At 55.9% G+C, this 16,597-nt stretch overlaps 1 protein-coding gene across 3 annotated transcripts in view; it reads left to right on the forward strand.

The window, feature by feature from the left end:
* GAK (cyclin G associated kinase) overlaps nucleotides 1-16,597 on the forward strand; it is a 49,322-nt gene that overhangs the window by 1,061 nt on the left and 31,664 nt on the right. For all 3 annotated transcript variants that reach the window (XM_072947805.1, XM_072947814.1, XM_072947819.1), the window contains exons 2-6: nucleotides 8,916-8,977; nucleotides 9,658-9,717; nucleotides 10,568-10,682; nucleotides 12,843-12,985; nucleotides 16,444-16,569. In XM_072947805.1, the coding sequence (XP_072803906.1) occupies nucleotides 8,916-8,977; nucleotides 9,658-9,717; nucleotides 10,568-10,682; nucleotides 12,843-12,985; nucleotides 16,444-16,569 (506 nt within the window). The remainder of the gene's footprint in view (nucleotides 1-8,915; nucleotides 8,978-9,657; nucleotides 9,718-10,567; nucleotides 10,683-12,842; nucleotides 12,986-16,443; nucleotides 16,570-16,597) is intronic.

A 16,597-nucleotide genomic window follows, 5' to 3' on the forward strand; every position in this document is an offset into this window, starting at 1 on the left:
ACAAGGGTATGTTGGATTCCGCTAGCTGTAGCGCTCGCCAGCTAAATACAGACGGCTTTGGGGCTGGTGCTGAAACAGAACTATATCCCCTGTGTTAGGATGGGGCGGGGGAGCGCTAGAGTGAACGACCAAGCCTGTCTCTGGTGGCTCTCAGACCTGTAGGCTCACCCTGTCAACGGCGGGCACCCCTGCTGCCATTTGAGCTCAACCAGCTGACCATTTTGATGCCCGTCTCCTGAAGGCCTGAGGCACTACTCTGGCCTTAGCATCATCACACACTTTTTCTCCAGGGTCAGAAGCAAAGAGATTTGGGTTGATTTGGTGAAGAAATTTTAGGCTCTTTTGGGAATGGGGGTGTGGTGGGGCCGTATCTCTAGTAACATTATGAAGTGTGATATTTTGGCATATCTGCTAGAGCGAGAGTTTCCCCAGATCAGTCCATTTATTCTGAAGACAGCAGGCAAGTATTTTGTTTCTTCCGAAAGTTTATAGTGGAGAGTACATGGTTTCTGCCTTGTGGAACCTAAAGTAAGACACATGCTCTAAAAAGACAGCTCACTGCAGGGGCCCAGCTGAGGTGCAAGGGGTGAGAATGAACCCCTGCCAGGTGCAGGGGCAGGCCAGGGGTAGGAGAGTGGGAGGGGAAGCGGGTCATGGAAAGAAGGAAGCTCATGCCCGTGGCTTAACACCTAGAATGAAGAACAAGGAAACGGGGCAGCTGCTGTGGTTGTGCCACAGAGTGCGCTCCCCTGGCTGTCTAGGCAGGTCAGGAGCCACAGTCACAGTGCGGCTGTGAGCTGTGGACTTCCTCCTCTTAAACTTCACCGGTGGTTCACAGCCTCCAAAGCTCGTAGACTGGGAATTCAAGGTGCTTGTATAAGCATGAGCAAGGGCCCAAACCCAAAACCCTTGGGTACCTACCTGTGTGTCAGAGTTCTTCAGAACTTAGAAAAACAGTGCGTTCCTGTGTGTCCTGGGATACTGCCCCGGGACTTGAGGAAGTGTTGTACGGTCAAATGCATGAATGTGTTTGTCACTGAATGAGTGAGTATCCTCTCTGTGGGATAGTTAAGTCTTCTGACAGCTTCACCGCACTTCATGTCAGGTGTTGCCCCACGTGAGTTTGTAATAGATCAGGTTTCGCTATCACATGTCTTAGGGAAAAAACATTGGTCTTTGTAGCTTTTTGGAATTTGCACTTGTCACCTGAAGTGAGTTGTAGGGCAGAACTGTGGAGCCAGATAGGTTTCTAATCTTTCCAGAATTTGTTCAAAATTTTCACTTTTTTAAAGCAGGTTATCGGGAGTACCCACAGCTCTGAGATGCCCAGTCCTGGTGGACTTCAAGTACATTCTGTGTCCTCTTGTCTTGGAAGCTGTGCTCCTGCTTCCTCTGCTAGAAAGGATAACAGGGGTGGGTCGCTGTGCCCAGGCTAGGGTCTCGCCACTCAGGCCGCCACCTCTGTGCGGCTGCTTTGTCCTCTGGACTCGCGGCGGGTGAGGCGGACGACGTGGTGTGTGGCCACTGCGGTGTAGCTAGAGCAAGGCCTGCAGCCGTTGTGTAGTCTGTGTGGCAGGTGGTATGTGAACCTGAGGCATCAGCACCCGTTTACTGGAATGCTTGTGTGCCACGCGTGGTGTGGTTCCTGTTCAAGGGTGTGTGTTCTCTCTGGGGTCAGGGCTCACCTGAGAAGCCATGAGGACACCCCCATGTCACCTCCCAAGCCCTGGACGTCCGCCTGCTGCCTTCTGGCCACAGCTCTCAGCGGGCTCCTCCGTTGTGATCGGGTGAGGGCGCAGGGAGTGCACGGTGTGGCTGGAGCGGCAGTCGCGGGACCCTGTGGTAGTCAGGACTCTTGGCCGCAGGTTTCAGAAACCACTGAGGTTGGTGTCGTGGAGGCAGAGGACCCAGACCCTCCTGTAGGGGTGCTCAGCGCTTGCTCGGGTGGGTTTTGAAGATGGCTGGGCTGCCGTGGCACATCTCCCACTGAGGAAGTGCAGCTGGGCCCTCTCTCCCAGGGAGGGCTCTGAGTGGACGTTTCTTCTTCGGATACCACAGAGCACAGATAGGCAGGGTCTTTGCAGCAGGGGCATGGGGCTTGGGCAGCTGGTTGATACCATCGGGATGCGACAGCCCCCATCTGGTCCCGAATGCTCGCTGTGCCCCTCCCCGCCCCGGCAAATGGGCAGCTTTGAGGTCAGCCATTAACTACGGTGACAGCGCCCAGCCCGGGATAGAAACGTTCACCACAGCAGCACTTGTGGGGTCCTGACTACTCGCAGAGCGCAGTCCCTGGTGTCAGGGCCATGATGATCCTGACAGTGCTGAGGTCTGGGTGTCTGTAGCTTCCCAGAGTTGCAGGGGATTGGGGGGTGATGGTGGAGTTGGGGTGGGAGCCCAGGGGATACTCTGGCCTGGGGGAACGGCTGGGTCCATCTTAGGTGTGTCCTGGAGAAAGATGTGTCCAGAGGACATGAAGGTAAAAGAAGCTGCTGGAGCGGCTCCCAGTGGGCATGGTTGGGGGGCCAGAGTGGGGCGTCCATGGGCGTGTAAGTGCCCGGAGCGGGACACAGTAGGGGGAGATCTCCATGGCAGGTGGCCACCCTGGGGAGGGGGCTCTCCTTCCTCCTCTCATGGCCCTGCCGTCTGCGTGGGGCCGTGTCTCCCTGTCAGGTAGGTAGCAGGCTGTGATCTTGGGCGCACAGGGGAGATAACGCAACTCTGCTCCCGGGAGAGTCCGGTTCTTAGAAACAGCGCTGATGGAGAAAGCTCGTGGAGATCCCCCAACTGCCTCCCGTGCTGCTGCCCCAGCTTCCTGGGTGCTTGCTGTCCCAGCCAGCGGTGCCCCTCACCCTATGGTCCGTGACCCTGTGCCATGGGAGGACAGGCCGCAGCCAGTCTCCCCGCATCCGCCTCACTTTGGCGCGCACGAGTGGTGTCTGGTTCTGTTGATCGGTGCTTCTTTGGTTCATGAGTTGGAGAGTATTTCAGTGCCTGTTGGTCATTCAGGCCCGCTCTGTAGTTGCATGTTCACATGCTGTGCCTCTGTCTTTTAATTAAAAGTGATTTAAATTGAGTCATTTACATGGGGCGGTGTGGAGTTTAAGTGCTTTGACAGAGGCAAGCGTGGTGACGCAAACACCGTGCAGAAAGGACAGACGAGGCGCCCCAGGGAAACTTGTGCCCCAGACGCCCCGCCCTGCCGCCTGCCTGGTTTCCTCTTTTAGAAGGTCACGAGTGTGGCGCACGGAGCCCTGCGTGTTCACCACCGGCCTTAGGGGTTCCGGGCTCGCTGCCCTGATGCCTGCGGCCTGCGTGTGCACCCCGGCCGTGGGCCTGCGTGTTTCTGTTTTGGACTGTCAGCAGTGAAGCTGCCAAGGACGTTTTCACAGGGTTTCTTGTGTGTGTGGACATGTGTGTGTTTCACTCTTAGGTGAAATACCCAGGAGTGGACCGCTGGCCTTTAGGCCAGGTGTAGGTTTCACTTTACATGAAACAGCCAAACCCCTCGGATTTGGGCCGCGCCAGGTACCTCCGCCCCAGCGCGGCGCCTCGGTCGCCCACTGTCCTTGTGACAGCGGCTGGGTGTGTTCTTGAGCATGCACAGTGGCTGAATTTGTGCCTCCTTGGTGGTACAGCATGGAACACGAACACGTTTTCACCTGCTGACTCTCCAGTCGTGTGTCTTTTGTGTGTGTGAAATGTTTGTCCAGGTCGTTTCTCCACTTTTTATTGGGCAGCAGCTGTGGGAGTTCTCTGTTACTCCAGACGTTGAGTCCTGTCCTCATATAACATGTGACACGTGTGTGAGGAGGCGGAGATGAGACTGCCCCGATTCCGCAAGGCGCGCGGGAACGGCTGCCTAGGACAGGGTCTCGGCAGTGCCCGGCGTGGCCTTCCTTCCTGGGTGTTACGTGCTGGTGTTACTGTTTTCATTTGAGCTCTTCGTTTTGAGGTAGTTGTAGATTGACGTGCAGTTATAAGCAGTGATGCAGAGAGGTCCAGGCGCACCACCTGCTTCCCTATGGCAGCGTCCTGAGAAGCTGGCATTGCTGTCACAGCTGGGAGCAGGTGTTCGCATCCCCATGAGGGCCCCTCGTGCCTTTCGTGGCCACACCCACCTTCTGGACCCCTGGGAAGCACCTCTCTGTTCCCCTTCTCTGAAACTTTGTCATTGAAGAATGCTGTGGAAATGGAATCATGTCGTGTGGGCTTTCGGAATTGGCTTTTTTGCCTAGCATGACTCCCTGGGGACCTGTCAGGTTGTGTGGCATCGTTTGTCCCCTTCTGTTGCTGCAGAGCATGCAGGGTGTAGATGTACAGTATTTTACTCAACTGTTCGCTCCCTGGAGGACATCTGGGCTGTTTCCTGATTTTTTGGGGCAATAGAAATAAAGCTGCTCTAAACGTTGGCGTGTGGGTTTCCGTGTGGACCCATGTCTCCGTTTCTCTGGAGCAAATGCCCAGGAGCACAGGCGCGGTGCCATGTGGCGGCTGCACGTTTGGTTGTGGAGAAAGTGGCCAGCCTGTTTTGTTTCTGGAGGAGCCACCCTGTTTCCCGTTTCCCACTGGCAGCGGGTGGGGCTCTTCATCTGCTCAGGCTGCTGAATGGGCCACAGACTCTGTAGTGTAAACAGCAGGTGGATTTTCCGGTCCTGGAGGCTTGGAGTCTGAGGTCAGGTGACGGCAGGGTGGTCTCTGGTGAGGCCCCTCCCCTCAGTGGGCGCTCGGCACCTTCTTTGTAGACCAGTGGAGGGGCTGTCCTGGGGTCTCCCCTCTTCCTCCAGGCCTGTTGGATCAGGTCCCCGTCCTAGGATCTCAGTTAACTTAATCACCTCCCTGAATGCCCTGCCTCCAGATGCGGCACACTGGGGGCTGGGGCTTCAACATGTGATGTGCAGGGGGCACATCTGTGTCGACACGGGGTGATCCGGTCTGTCTGCGTCCTGACCGGCGCTCTGTTGCATGTTGCCTTCGCCCTGACAGCTGTGCAGTGAGCGCTCACGGAGGCTGTCGGGGCGTCTGCCTTCAGGATGGCGATGTGCTTGCTTCCACCCGCCATCCTTGCAGGGGAAGTGTCTCTGTGTCTTTTGCCTGTTTTCGAATTGTGTTTTTGTTCTGAGTTTGAGAGCTTGTCATGTGTTGTGATGCGAGTCCTCCATCAGAAGCGCTTGCAGGCTTCTCTGGCAGCTGCAGCTGGGCGCTCTGTCCTCTGAACAGGGTCTGCCAGTGTCTCCTGTGTGAGCCCTGCTCTTGCTTTTGGGTCTGAGGCCTCTGCAGGGATCTGGGTCTCCAGGGCTTCCCTCCTGGTTTTCTCTAAAAGGCTCATAGCCTCCCATTTGCGTACTCTGTGTTAGTTACTGTGCAAGGTGTCAAGTTTAGATGGAAGCTCTTTTTGTTTGGCCTGTGGATGTCCGGTTGCTCCAGCACCGTTGGTGGAAACATAGTCCTTCCTCCACGGAGTTGCTTTGGAGCCTCTGTCGGAAATCACTTGGGCATATTTGTCTGGCTCTTTTTCTGGATTTTTCTCCGTTGTTCCATTGATCTATGACTCTGTCCCTCCCCCAGTGCCACATGGGCTTAATTGCTGTAGCTGTGTAACAGAATTTGAAATGGGGCACTTTTTTTAAGTTAGGAAAAATTTCAGAAATGCTGAAAAGTATAAAGAGTAACAGAACACACAGTTTTGTCTCTGCTATCTAGAGTTAATAAATGTTAGCTTTTTCAGAAAGAAAAGTCACGTTTGGCTCCGGAACCTTTGTAAAAACTCAGGCGTCACAGGTGCTGTTGCAGGTCCCTCTGCCTCCTGGTTGCCTCTCTCTCTCTCTCTCTCTCTCTCTCTCTCTCTCTCTCTCTCTCGCTCCCTCTCTCCAGAGGCAGCCACACCGTGAGTTAGTGCACATGCTTCCTGTTGGTGTTTTATACCTCGTCTGCGTGTTCTTGTACACACAGACAGCGCCTGATATGCTTTTGGGGCGTTAAATGTAATCTAAATGATGCTGTGTTTTAATATCTTAAAAGTGCTTTCACTTGGGACCTTTGCTCAGTACACATTTCTGATCGCCCGCCCGCTGTGTGTCAGGCACTGTTCTAGCTGCTGGCAACACAAATGTGAACGACCTGGGTGGCGTTTCTGCCTTCTGTGTCTACAGCCTGGTGGGAGAGACGGCAGACAGGTATCCCAGTGAGTGTAGTGCAGCACCAGGTATCAGGAGGTGCTGGGGCGCGCTGGGGAGGGGTGAGTCAGGCTGGGGTGCCCCCGCGGGGCTGTGGGGGTGGTCGTGGGCTTGGTGAGTCTGAGGAAGTGCAGCCGTGTCCGTGTGGCTGCAGCTGGGAGAGAGGCCAGAGAAGGGTCCCCAGGACTGTGTCACCTTGCTAAGGTCCCTTTTCAGTCCTGGAGCCTTTCGGTAGAGTCCTGGAGGTTGTGTGCTTTACAGCCTATCGCCTGTAAGTAAGCACTGTTTTAGTCCTTCCTTTCTGATCTTCCTGCTCCTTGTTGGATTTTCTAGCCTCCTTGCGCTGACGGGGCTCCAGTCGAGCGTACTAGAGCTGAGAGCAGGCATCCCTGTGTGGTTCTTGGTCCTAGAGAGAAAACACCGGGAAGTCTTCTGTTAGCTGTGGGCTTTCCGTGGTTGCTGTTTCTCAGATTGAAGAAGTTTCCTCTGATTCCGAGTTTGTCGAACGTTTGCTTTTACTTCACTACTTAAAAATCGCGAGTGGATTTTACACGCGGACAGATGTTCCTCTGTGTCTGCTCGGGCTCCTCCGTCCCTGGTGGTTAATGGTGTGTGCACACTGATTGCTGTTCAGTGTTGAGCCAGTGTTGCCAACACTCCTGGGGTGGAGCCCACGTGGTCACAGCGTTCTGTCCTCACTGCATGTCACCAGAATCACTTTGCTGGTCTTCTCCAAGGATCGTTTATTTCCACACTGATGAGTGATTTTGGTCTGTAATTGTATCTTTATTGTCTTCTCTGCCCCAGAAAATAGGCAGGGAACTGTTTTCTCCTCTTATCTTGGCAAAGACTTTGTGCAAAGATTGTTGTGCTTTCTTCGCTTCAGTGCTTGATAGAACTCACCAGCGAAGCCATCTGTTTCCTATTTCTACTATCTATTTTATGGATTTTCATCTGTTTTTCATGTGGATTTTTTTATTACTTAAATTTTCTCATGTCTGTCTTGAGATAAAAATGACATACAGGAACTTGGCACATACGTGTCAGAACACTTTGAACATGTGCAGCGGAGTGCGCATCAGCGGAGCCACCGCTGTGATCAGGGTGGGAGCCATCTGGAGCCCGCGCAGTACCCCCCTCCCACCGCCGTCAGCCCCACCTCCCCCCCCACCGTGGGCCCCTGGCCTGCTGCGGGCCAGCCTCTGTCGCCGCACATCGTGTGTGTGTTCTGGGGCTTTCTGTGTGGGCACGTGTACTTCTTCCTGGCCCTTTCTTCCCAGCAGCTGTCTTTGCGTCCCGTGCCATGTGCTGGCGGTACCCGTCTGACCTGGGGGTGAGTGTGCTCCCTGTAGGGGCAGCTGGCTCCTGCCTCATTGCTGGCGTACGGTGGGTTGTTTCCAGCTTGGGCAGTTCCGCACAAGGCTGCTGTGAACGCTCGTGTACAGGTCTTTGTGTGGGTGTGTGCTTCCATTCTTCCCCGGGAAATACCTGGCAGTGATGACTGGGCTGTGGAGGGGCTGTGTGCTTAACTTGTCAAGAAGGCCAGACTGTTTTCCAAACTGATCGTGCCATTCGGTGTCCCCCGAGCAGGGTCAGCAGGGTGCACGGCACGAGGGGTGAGCAGCAGGCCCTTGTGGTGTAAGTGTGCCTTCCCGCAACGCGCAGGGACGTGGAGCGCTTTGTCACGTGCCTGTGTGCCAGCTGTTTATCTTGGCCACGTGTCTTTTCATGTATTTTGCCCATTAAAATGTTGTTGAACTGAGCTTTCTTCACATTTTGTGGGTAGAAGACCATTACTGGGTGTGTGATTGGCAAAGTCCACACCCAGGGGCTTATCTTTTCACCCTCTCAATGGTATAGTTCAAAAACCAGAAGTTCTTCACTTTGAAGAAGTCCATTTATCGTATTTTTCATTTATGGATCATATTTTTGTCTTCATATCTAAGAAGTGTTTGCCTGACCTAGGGTTGACTTTTCACGTGTGACTGCCATCCCTCAACCTTCCTGAACTCATTTACTACTTCTGGGGGGTGGGTACAAGGTTGTCTACGTAGGCAATCACGTTGCCTGCAAAGAAGAACTTTTTTCTTCTTCCTTTTCAGTCTGGTTCCTTCTGTTTCTTCTCTTGCCTGATTGTCCTGGCCAGGACTCCCAGTAAGGTGCTGAGCGTTTGCCTTGGCCCTGATCTTAGAGGGAGCGTGGGGTCCCTGTGCGTCTCTCAGAGCTGCCCTTCACCTTCTCTCCCGCCTTTGCTGAGAGTTGTGGGTTTCACGATGTCATTCCCCACTATAGGGAGCTAGGAAGAGCGAAGCAAATGGAATCAACAGAATTACACTGATTTTCACTGTTAGACTGACTCCACCAAGTTGTGATGTTTTGTGCGTGTCTGTGTGCTGTTGGCTTTGATTTGCCAACGCTGAATTTTATTTAGAATTAACGCTCTAAGGATTCTTCCGTCCATGTGCATGTGTGATATTGGTCATTGATTTGTTTTTGGAGAACTGCTTTTGGTTTTGGTGATTTTTCCCTCATTAATCTCGTTCTTATGTTCATTTCCTTCCTGCCTCAAAGCAAGATGTTTAAAGGGCAATATTACACCAATTGGGGCTGTTACTGTTGCAGAAAACAAACTGCGGCCACAAGCCCAGCCTGTATTTTACTTAGTAAAGACATTTTTGAAGCTCATTTTTGAGTAAAATCACAGCACTGAACTGACACGTGTATTTTTCTAACTTTCAGGAGGGTTTGCATTTGTATATGAAGCTCAGGATCTGGGAAGTGGCAGAGAGTATGCACTGAAGGTAAAAAGGGTGACAGCATTTTTATGTGGTTTTAGTTCGTTTTAAAGGAAATCGCTAAGTGACATTTTCAGAGGTTTGTTCCTTCTTTATTTTATGTTTCTTTCTTACAGTCTGTGTCTGGTTGTCTTATTTGTTATTTCAGTGTGAAGCCACCAGCAGTTCTGAGGACTTTAAAGCTGTGGCTTCCAGCTTTGGGGCGGGGACCCAGTGGAGGGTGGAGGGTGACCTCACAGTGTTGATCCTGCCAAAATAAGGGCTCCACAGATGCCAGGAGTTTGAAAGCCACTCATGTGCAACAACGTGTCACAGTGTACCTGTAAATGGGCGGCGGGGTCATCCGGCCCATGTCGGGTGCTGGGCGCACAGGCTGGTTTGTCTTGAGACTCGCCGAGGGCTGGTCTTGGTGCACAGCTGAGCTGGGGGCGTACTTGGACTGTGCGGTCCAGAGCCAGACCCACGTCTCCCCTCCCTTCCCTCTAGCCTGTTTGAAGAAAACCCTCCTGTTTTTAGTTTTTCTTGCATCCTTGGATCGTGACCATTTCCGAGGGTCTTTAAACTCTGTCAAGTTTCTACGTGAGTTAGGCAGGGTGAGCTCTTAGATGCGTTGTGTTTGTTCTCTTGGATGCAGCATGGAAAGAGCAAATCTTTCATTTTCTCTCGTGTGTTCTTTCCCGATACAGAGATTACTGTCTGACGAAGAGGAGAAGAACAGAGCCATCATTCAGGAAGTTTGTTTCATGGTATCCTTTCTGGGGACTGAGCGCAGACCTGGTCGCGTGGCGGGGCCCGCGCCCGGCTCCTGACGGCACCCTTCTCGATGTGCTTTCACTGGGCTTCCCTGTGGCGTGTCTCGCACAAGGGACTTTTCTTCTTGTTCTTCACTCTCAGGGTGATAAACAGGGAGGGTCTGTAGCTTTGGGAGTGGAGGTGGGTGTCCCTGACAAGAGGTCTACAGGCCCTGGGGGTGGGCCGACCGGTGCCTCTGCCCTATGTCTGCCCCTCGTTCCCTGATGTGGCCCACGGCACCCGGCAAGTGGCTGTGCCCCCAGCCCCTCACCAGGCCTGGCTCCATATTGATTCTGCTCAGGGCTGGGGTCTGTCTCACGTCTCACCCTGGCTGGAGCGCTTGGGGCCTGGGTGTCCGTGCACAGAGGGCCCGTCTTGCTTGCTCCCCACTCCTGCACACGTTCTCCCCAAACTGGGGCTTTGCCCTTTGCTGTCAGAATCAGTTCTCTTCCGTCCTGAAGCACTGTCCACTGCGAGCCTGCCAGCCGCTTGGGCTGAGGGTGCTCACCTCGCTGGGCTTGAGTGGCTGCGTGTACCGTCACACCTCAGCCCTGCCGCGCCCTGTGCTGCTGCCTTGCTCGGCTGGGGCTGGGTGTGGCCAGCCCACTGGGGTCTTCACCCTAGCCTGTCCTTCTCCTGCTCACACCCCCTGCATCCTGGCTGCCCCCACCCCCTTGCATCTTTCTGCTCTGACACCCTGCCATGGTGCACTCTTTGGATTCGGTGTTTTGACTATAGAATTGTGTACATGTTTGTTCTCAAACATGCAGGCTTATACCTTCTCCTTTAACAAGATCCCCACAGAAAAAACTTTCAGGTCACCCCAATATCGTCCAGTTTTGTTCTGCAGCATCAATAGGAAAAGAGGAGTCGGACACGGGGCAGGCCGAGTTCCTGCTGCTCATGGAGCTCTGCAAAGGTCAGGTTCCAGCAGGTCTGAGCCCCGACAGCAGGGTGCGCCCGGGACCTTCGCTCCTGAGACCCACTGGTCCTAGTGGAAGAGCGTGGCTAGCTGCCTGGCGGGAGCTCTTGCACCCCCACCCTGCCCATGGCCTGTCCCAGCCCTGGGGGGAGAGTTCCCCTGGGTCCCCGCCCTGGGGGCGAGAGCAGAGCTGGCCCTGGGAGGAAGGGTGAGCGCTGGCACCCTCGTGCGCTCTGGGGCAGCAGGAAATAGTCAGGCAAGGCTGGGAGCTGGGCCTGTGGGAGCTAGGCAGCTGCCTCGGCCCTCAGGGCTGGGCCCTGTCTGCAGTGCAGCAGGACCCACACTGGGAGGTCCCTGAGCTGCCCCCGTTCCTGTGGTTGGGCAGCATGTTCCCCTTGGAGGCCCTGCCCACTGGGTCCCCGTCTGCCTTGTGCTCTGCTGCTGGCAGTGGACGTGTGTCTTTGTGTTTTCGGCTGTTTGTGTCTCTGGTTCGTGTGCTGTGTTCCCCGTTCACCATCCAGGATGCTTTGGCTTTGATGTTCGGTTTTAGAGGCTGTGGCTGCCCTTCTGCAGGTGCGTGCGGGCCTGGGGTGCAGGAGGCGCCAGGAGGGGGGCCTGGTTGCCCACGTGTGTCAGGGGCATCCTTGATGCTGCGATCTCGTGAAGCCCACCACTGCGTGTGGCGTGGGCAGGACCGCCTGCCTGGGCTGGTGCGCGAGGCCCAGGCTGAACCCTCAGGGTGCTCGCAGAGCAGGTGTGGTAGTGCCTGACAGGTGGCAGGTCTTTGGAAGTCGACCGTGGGTATGCTCCGTGGAGCCTGCACCCTCCTGATTCCCCAAGGCTTCGCCCTCCACAGTGCTCTCTCTGGCTGCTCTGCCACTGATGGAATTAATTTAAAAAGAGCTCTCTTAACTCTGGTTGAACGTCAGGCCAGTGAACCCTGACGTTGCGGTGCCCCGCCCTGCACCAGCGCATCACGTCCCCAGCCAGCCTGGCAGTTAGTCTGTCACCCTTGCTCCAGACCCTCAACAACACCTCATGAGGCCTGTGCTCCATCCACATCCTGGGGGCCCCACCTACTCTTAGGACCCCTGTCCCCCTGGGGCCCCCGCCCCGCTGAGGATTAGGGCTAGGGCACAGCACAGAGCCCAACCCAAGTCCAGAGTTGGAGGGCGGGCAGCTCCACATGTTGGGGAAAGGGGTGCACATCAGCCAGGCTGAGCAGAGGGCTCCCTGGAGGGCGACGGTCGGGTCAGGAGCTTCGGGAGCCCAGGAGCTGCAGGTGTGAGGGTCCTGAGGCACGGACAGAAAGGAGGCTTGTGGCTCGAGGGGAATGAGCACAGGGGATGATGGGAGGTGAGGTTGGAGAGAACGAGTGAGTGCCGATCGTGGGCCCTTAGGTGTGGTGACCCTGGCTCTGCATCGAGCAGGACGGGCACGGGCCCTTAGTGTGTGAAGTGGGCCTTGGGAGCAAGGGAGCCGAGGTGGCCTGGGCCCTGGACCAGGGTGAGGGCAGCGTGGGGCTGGGGAGAGGCTGGACTCTAGGAAGATGCTTTGAGACGTCCAGGGCAAGAACAGGGTTGGGGGTCCGGGGCCCGGGGGTGGTGGGAGCCTGTGGAGGCTGGGACCATGCATAGTCATGGAGGGGGCCGGCCACCCTATACCTGAGGTGCCCGGCTTCAAGGTCTGGGCTGTGGCCGGTTACAGCAGGCCTCGGGGTTCCTGGGCTACAGAGATGGGGAGGCACAGCCTTGAGGTGGGGAGCCCCTGAGAACAGCGTCCTGGTGCCCAGAGCCTCGCTGTCTGGTCGTGCTCTCCCTGCACGCTCCGTTCCGCATCTGTGTGCACGTGGAGGGTGTGATGACGGAGGTGCTACATTGATTTAAGAGTTAGCAGAGGATGCAGTGATTGTTCCCTAGAGGTACTTGGAGAGTTGGGCATGTTTGTCATCCTTTCCCACGTAGCTGCCACGTTGCGTGGACTCTGCAGGGAGGGGCGTGCCGATGGTAGGCAGGCGTTCGCACAGGGCGCCCCAGCGCTGGCCCGCGCCCTGGTGGGGGCTGCACAGCCCCCAGCGGGCTCAGGAGGGTGCGGCTGGCGGGCGCATGCCCGAGGCGGGCGGAGCACTCACAGCTCCCTGGTGATTGTCTCTTGTAGGGCAGCTGGTGGAATTTTTAAAGAAAGTTGAGTCTAAAGGTCCGCTCTCGTGCGATACTGTTCTGAAGATATTTTATCAGACATGCAGAGCGGTGCAGCACATGCACAAGCAGAAGCCACCCATCATCCACAGAGACCTCAAGGTACGGCCCCCCTGCCCTCCCTCCACGCCATGCCCGCCCAGCCCCTGCACCTGTCGGGCCTGCTAGCCGTGAGCAGAGCCCTCCCCGAGTCCTCCCACTTGGCTGGAGCACACAGGGCCCCCTCCCCATGCCCAGCAGGCCTCCACGGGGTGCTCCTCTCCTGCGGGTGCCGGTGTGGGCGCGGGCGGGGGCCCTGATGCTAGGGTAGGACTGGGCCCTGGTGTGGAACCAGGAGGAAGGTGACTGCTCTTCTGTGCTGCGCTGGCCACCACCCTTCCGTCACCCCACTGGGGCCCAGCCTGGCCCGCCCTGCTGCCTAGTGCCAGGGCCTGCGTTTCACCACAGACGCTGCCTCCTGCAGTGATGCCACACGTCCTAGGCCTGGGGCTTTGTCCGTGTGGGGAGCTGCCCTTTGTCATTTTGCCGCCTGGTTGGGGGCATCTGAGTAGTGATTTTGCCTTTTCCTGATTAATGAAGAAGTCGAGCGTTTCTGCTGTTTATGCTCTTTGGTGCCTTCGATCTTCGCTTACCTGCCTAGTTTTCCCGTTTTATTGTCTGTTGGTTTGATTTTGTACATCCTTACAACAGTCATTTTTAAGTTACACGTGTTGCAAATATCTTCTCCCGGTTTCTGGCCTCGTTTTATTAATTATCCAGTGTCCACGAAGCTAGTGCCCCAGCTTTGACCACGTCTCAGGGTGGCCGCGGCCCCCTGGTCCTCCCCGCTAAAGAATTTTAAAGCAGACCCCAGACATGCTGTTTCTCTCCAGGTGCTTTCATGCAAATAAGGATGTTTCTAATGCAGCGGAAACACGCGGCGGCCTCAGCGGGACTAAAACCCCTCAGTGCAACCTCAGATGCAGTCTGGCCAGCCCTCCCCGGGTTGCCCTCCCCGGGTTGCCCTCCCCGGGTTTTCCCTGTGGTGGGCTCTTCTTAGGCACAGCGCACCCCACGGCCTGGTGGCTGAGTAGGGGTCAGATGGGCATTGACAGCCCTGTCCGTGGGCATGGCGCCTTCCTATGGATGTGAACCTCGGACGAATCTGGCCTTTCTTGTTTGTTCCTGGACCCGAGGGGCCTGGTGTAAGGTGACAAGTCAACTTGGCTGCAGAAACCTGTGGGATGGGAGCCACCTCCCAGGCCCCGGGCCTGCAGAAGGGCTGTCAGGGACACCTGGGCGGCGGTGGTCTTGGAGGGAGAAGGCCTTCTCTGCCCTCGGCCGTGTGGCTGGTGGCTTCCTCGTGCCATCGAGACTCTTGTGCTTCATGTGCTGTGCACGTGTGTGCGTGTGTGTGTATTTTTCTCCTTAAAGGAAAGTGAAAGACTAGAAGGATGGCGTTAGTGAAGACGCGGTGTTTGTGAGCTTGGCCTGGGTTTGACTCCTCTCCTCGGTGCTGCGTGTGTGCGGCGGCCCAGTGCTGGGACTCCCTCCAGGCCTCCCAGGTGGTGCTCTGGAAGGGCAGGCAGGACACGGGGGCCGGGGCTCCCCCAGGCTGGCCCCCTCCGTGCTCTGCAGCCGTGCCTGGCTCCCCCGGATGCCGCGGTCTGTGGACTGGCATCCGTATGTTCTAGACACAAGTGTCAGCCCTGGGGCCCCACGTCCCTCTTGCTGTTAGTGACAGCTGTTTGCTTTACTTTTTGCTGTGTGCCCTGCTCCTTCCTCATGCCCTTTTGCCTTTTGCTCTTTGGGGTCATCACGCGAGGGACCCACAGTGCAGGGTCTCATGTGTCAAGCTGTTGCTCAGGGTTGTGACTTTGAGGCTTATCCACTTTGGGTCGTCCATGCTTGGCAGGGCCAGTGCGCTGCACCTGGTGGCTCCCCACTCTGTGCCTGTAGCCAGCAGCGCTGCTCTGAGCCTCAGGACGCCCGTGTCCCGGGCGTGGCCCCTGGATGCTGTGGGGCGTGGCTGGGAATGTTCCCACCGCAGCACTTGGTCGCCCTGTGCCCGTGCTTGGCTGGCCCTTGGTGGTCAGCCTCAGCTGATGCGTGGATTCAGTGGGCTTTCTTCTGAGAACACGGCTCATCCTGTCTCGTCCTGCTCGTGGGCATGTGGGTGTCCCCTCGGGCAGTGCTGTGCCCCTCACGGCAGCAGCAGCCCGCTCAGTGCATGAGGGCAGACCTCGCTCCCCCCGCTGCATTCTCACTCGGTCGTTCCTTCGCGCTTGGGGGGCAGGTCTTCCTGGGTGCATCGTTGGGGGTCCTAGGCAGCCTCTCTCTGCCTTCTGTACCATGGCTTCACGGCGGGCTTACGTCTGGTTCTCTGGGACCGTGTGGCTCTTTTTGGCCCTTGGTGTCTCCACACGCAGGCATCTTGGTGATGCTGCGCATTCTATCCAGACCAGTAAAGCAGATGCAGCAGCAGAGTGAGTCCCGTGGCGTCTGTCTCCCGGTGCCTCTGGAAGTTGCGTTCACATGGTGCTGTGCTTTGTTAGTGGGCAATGGCCTGTGTCTAAGGAACAGCGTCTGTACTTCAGTGAGAAGATACCGTATTGCTAAAAGTGCTGACCGTCGTCCGCGCCTTCAGTGAGTCGCAGCAGTGACATCACAGGTCACTGGTCACAGACAACACAACAAGTACAGTGATGGTGACAAAGTTTGAAATATTGCAAGATTTTCCAGAGCGTGACGTGGAGACAGAAAGTGCGTGGTGCTGTTGGAGAAACGGTGCCGACAGACTCTCGAGGCTGGGCTGCTGCGACCTCTGTATATGAAAGGCTCAGGAACATGAGGTCTGCCTGTAAATTTTGGATCAGTTTGTCAGCTCCCACCCAGAAAAGTTTTGGGAATCTGGCTGAAGTTGCCTCAAATCTCCCGACCGAGCGGCTCAGAAGCAGCCACAGGCTGTCTGGTTGAGCAGGCGTGGCCGGGTCAGCAGAACTGCTCCCCCACTGTGTCTTGAAACACTGGTCTTTTGATTCTTCTTTTTTTTTCTGTTTAAAAAATAAAAGCCATTCTGAGTGTGGGCCTGCGGAGGCCACAGTGCTGGGCTGGCTTCCAGGGCGTTGGGGCGGGCTTGTGTCTTTCCTCTTAGGAATACAGTCTCGCTCCCTCTTCATTGTGGATTTTTAAATTCATCACAGCTCATTTCTGAACAGGGGGTCTTCTGTGTGTCTGTTGTTGGATACCTTCCTGTTATGGGTGCACTTGATGATTTCAAGTGGTGTTTTTTTCGCCTTCTGAGGTTTATGAAGGCTTTCATTGTAGATACCACCTTATTAGTTTATCTTTCTTTGATTTGTGGTTGGTTTTAGCTTTTATTTTTCTGAAGTCCTCATTTTAAAGGTACATATACCAGTTTTGATCAGAGAGGTTTCCTGTTTGCCCAGGAAAACGCCGGCTACTCTACCCTCTGAGCCCCTCCCCTCGGGGCACCCTGCCCTGTGCTGGAGCCCTGGGTGTTTTTCCACGGTCCAGCTTGCTCCCCAAGCTCACGAAGACTGTCTTCTGGAATTTTGCAGGTTGAAAACTTACTACTCAGTAACCAGGGGACCATTAAGCTGTGTGACTTTGGCAGTGCCACGACCATATCCCACTACCCCGACTACAGCTGGAGTGCCCAGCGGCGGGCCCTCGTGGAGGAGGAGGTGAGCAGGGTTGCTGGGCTGGCCGGGC

This window comes from Vicugna pacos, chromosome 2 (assembly GCF_048564905.1).
Source record: "Vicugna pacos chromosome 2, VicPac4, whole genome shotgun sequence".
Lineage (NCBI taxonomy): Eukaryota > Metazoa > Chordata > Mammalia > Artiodactyla > Camelidae > Vicugna > Vicugna pacos.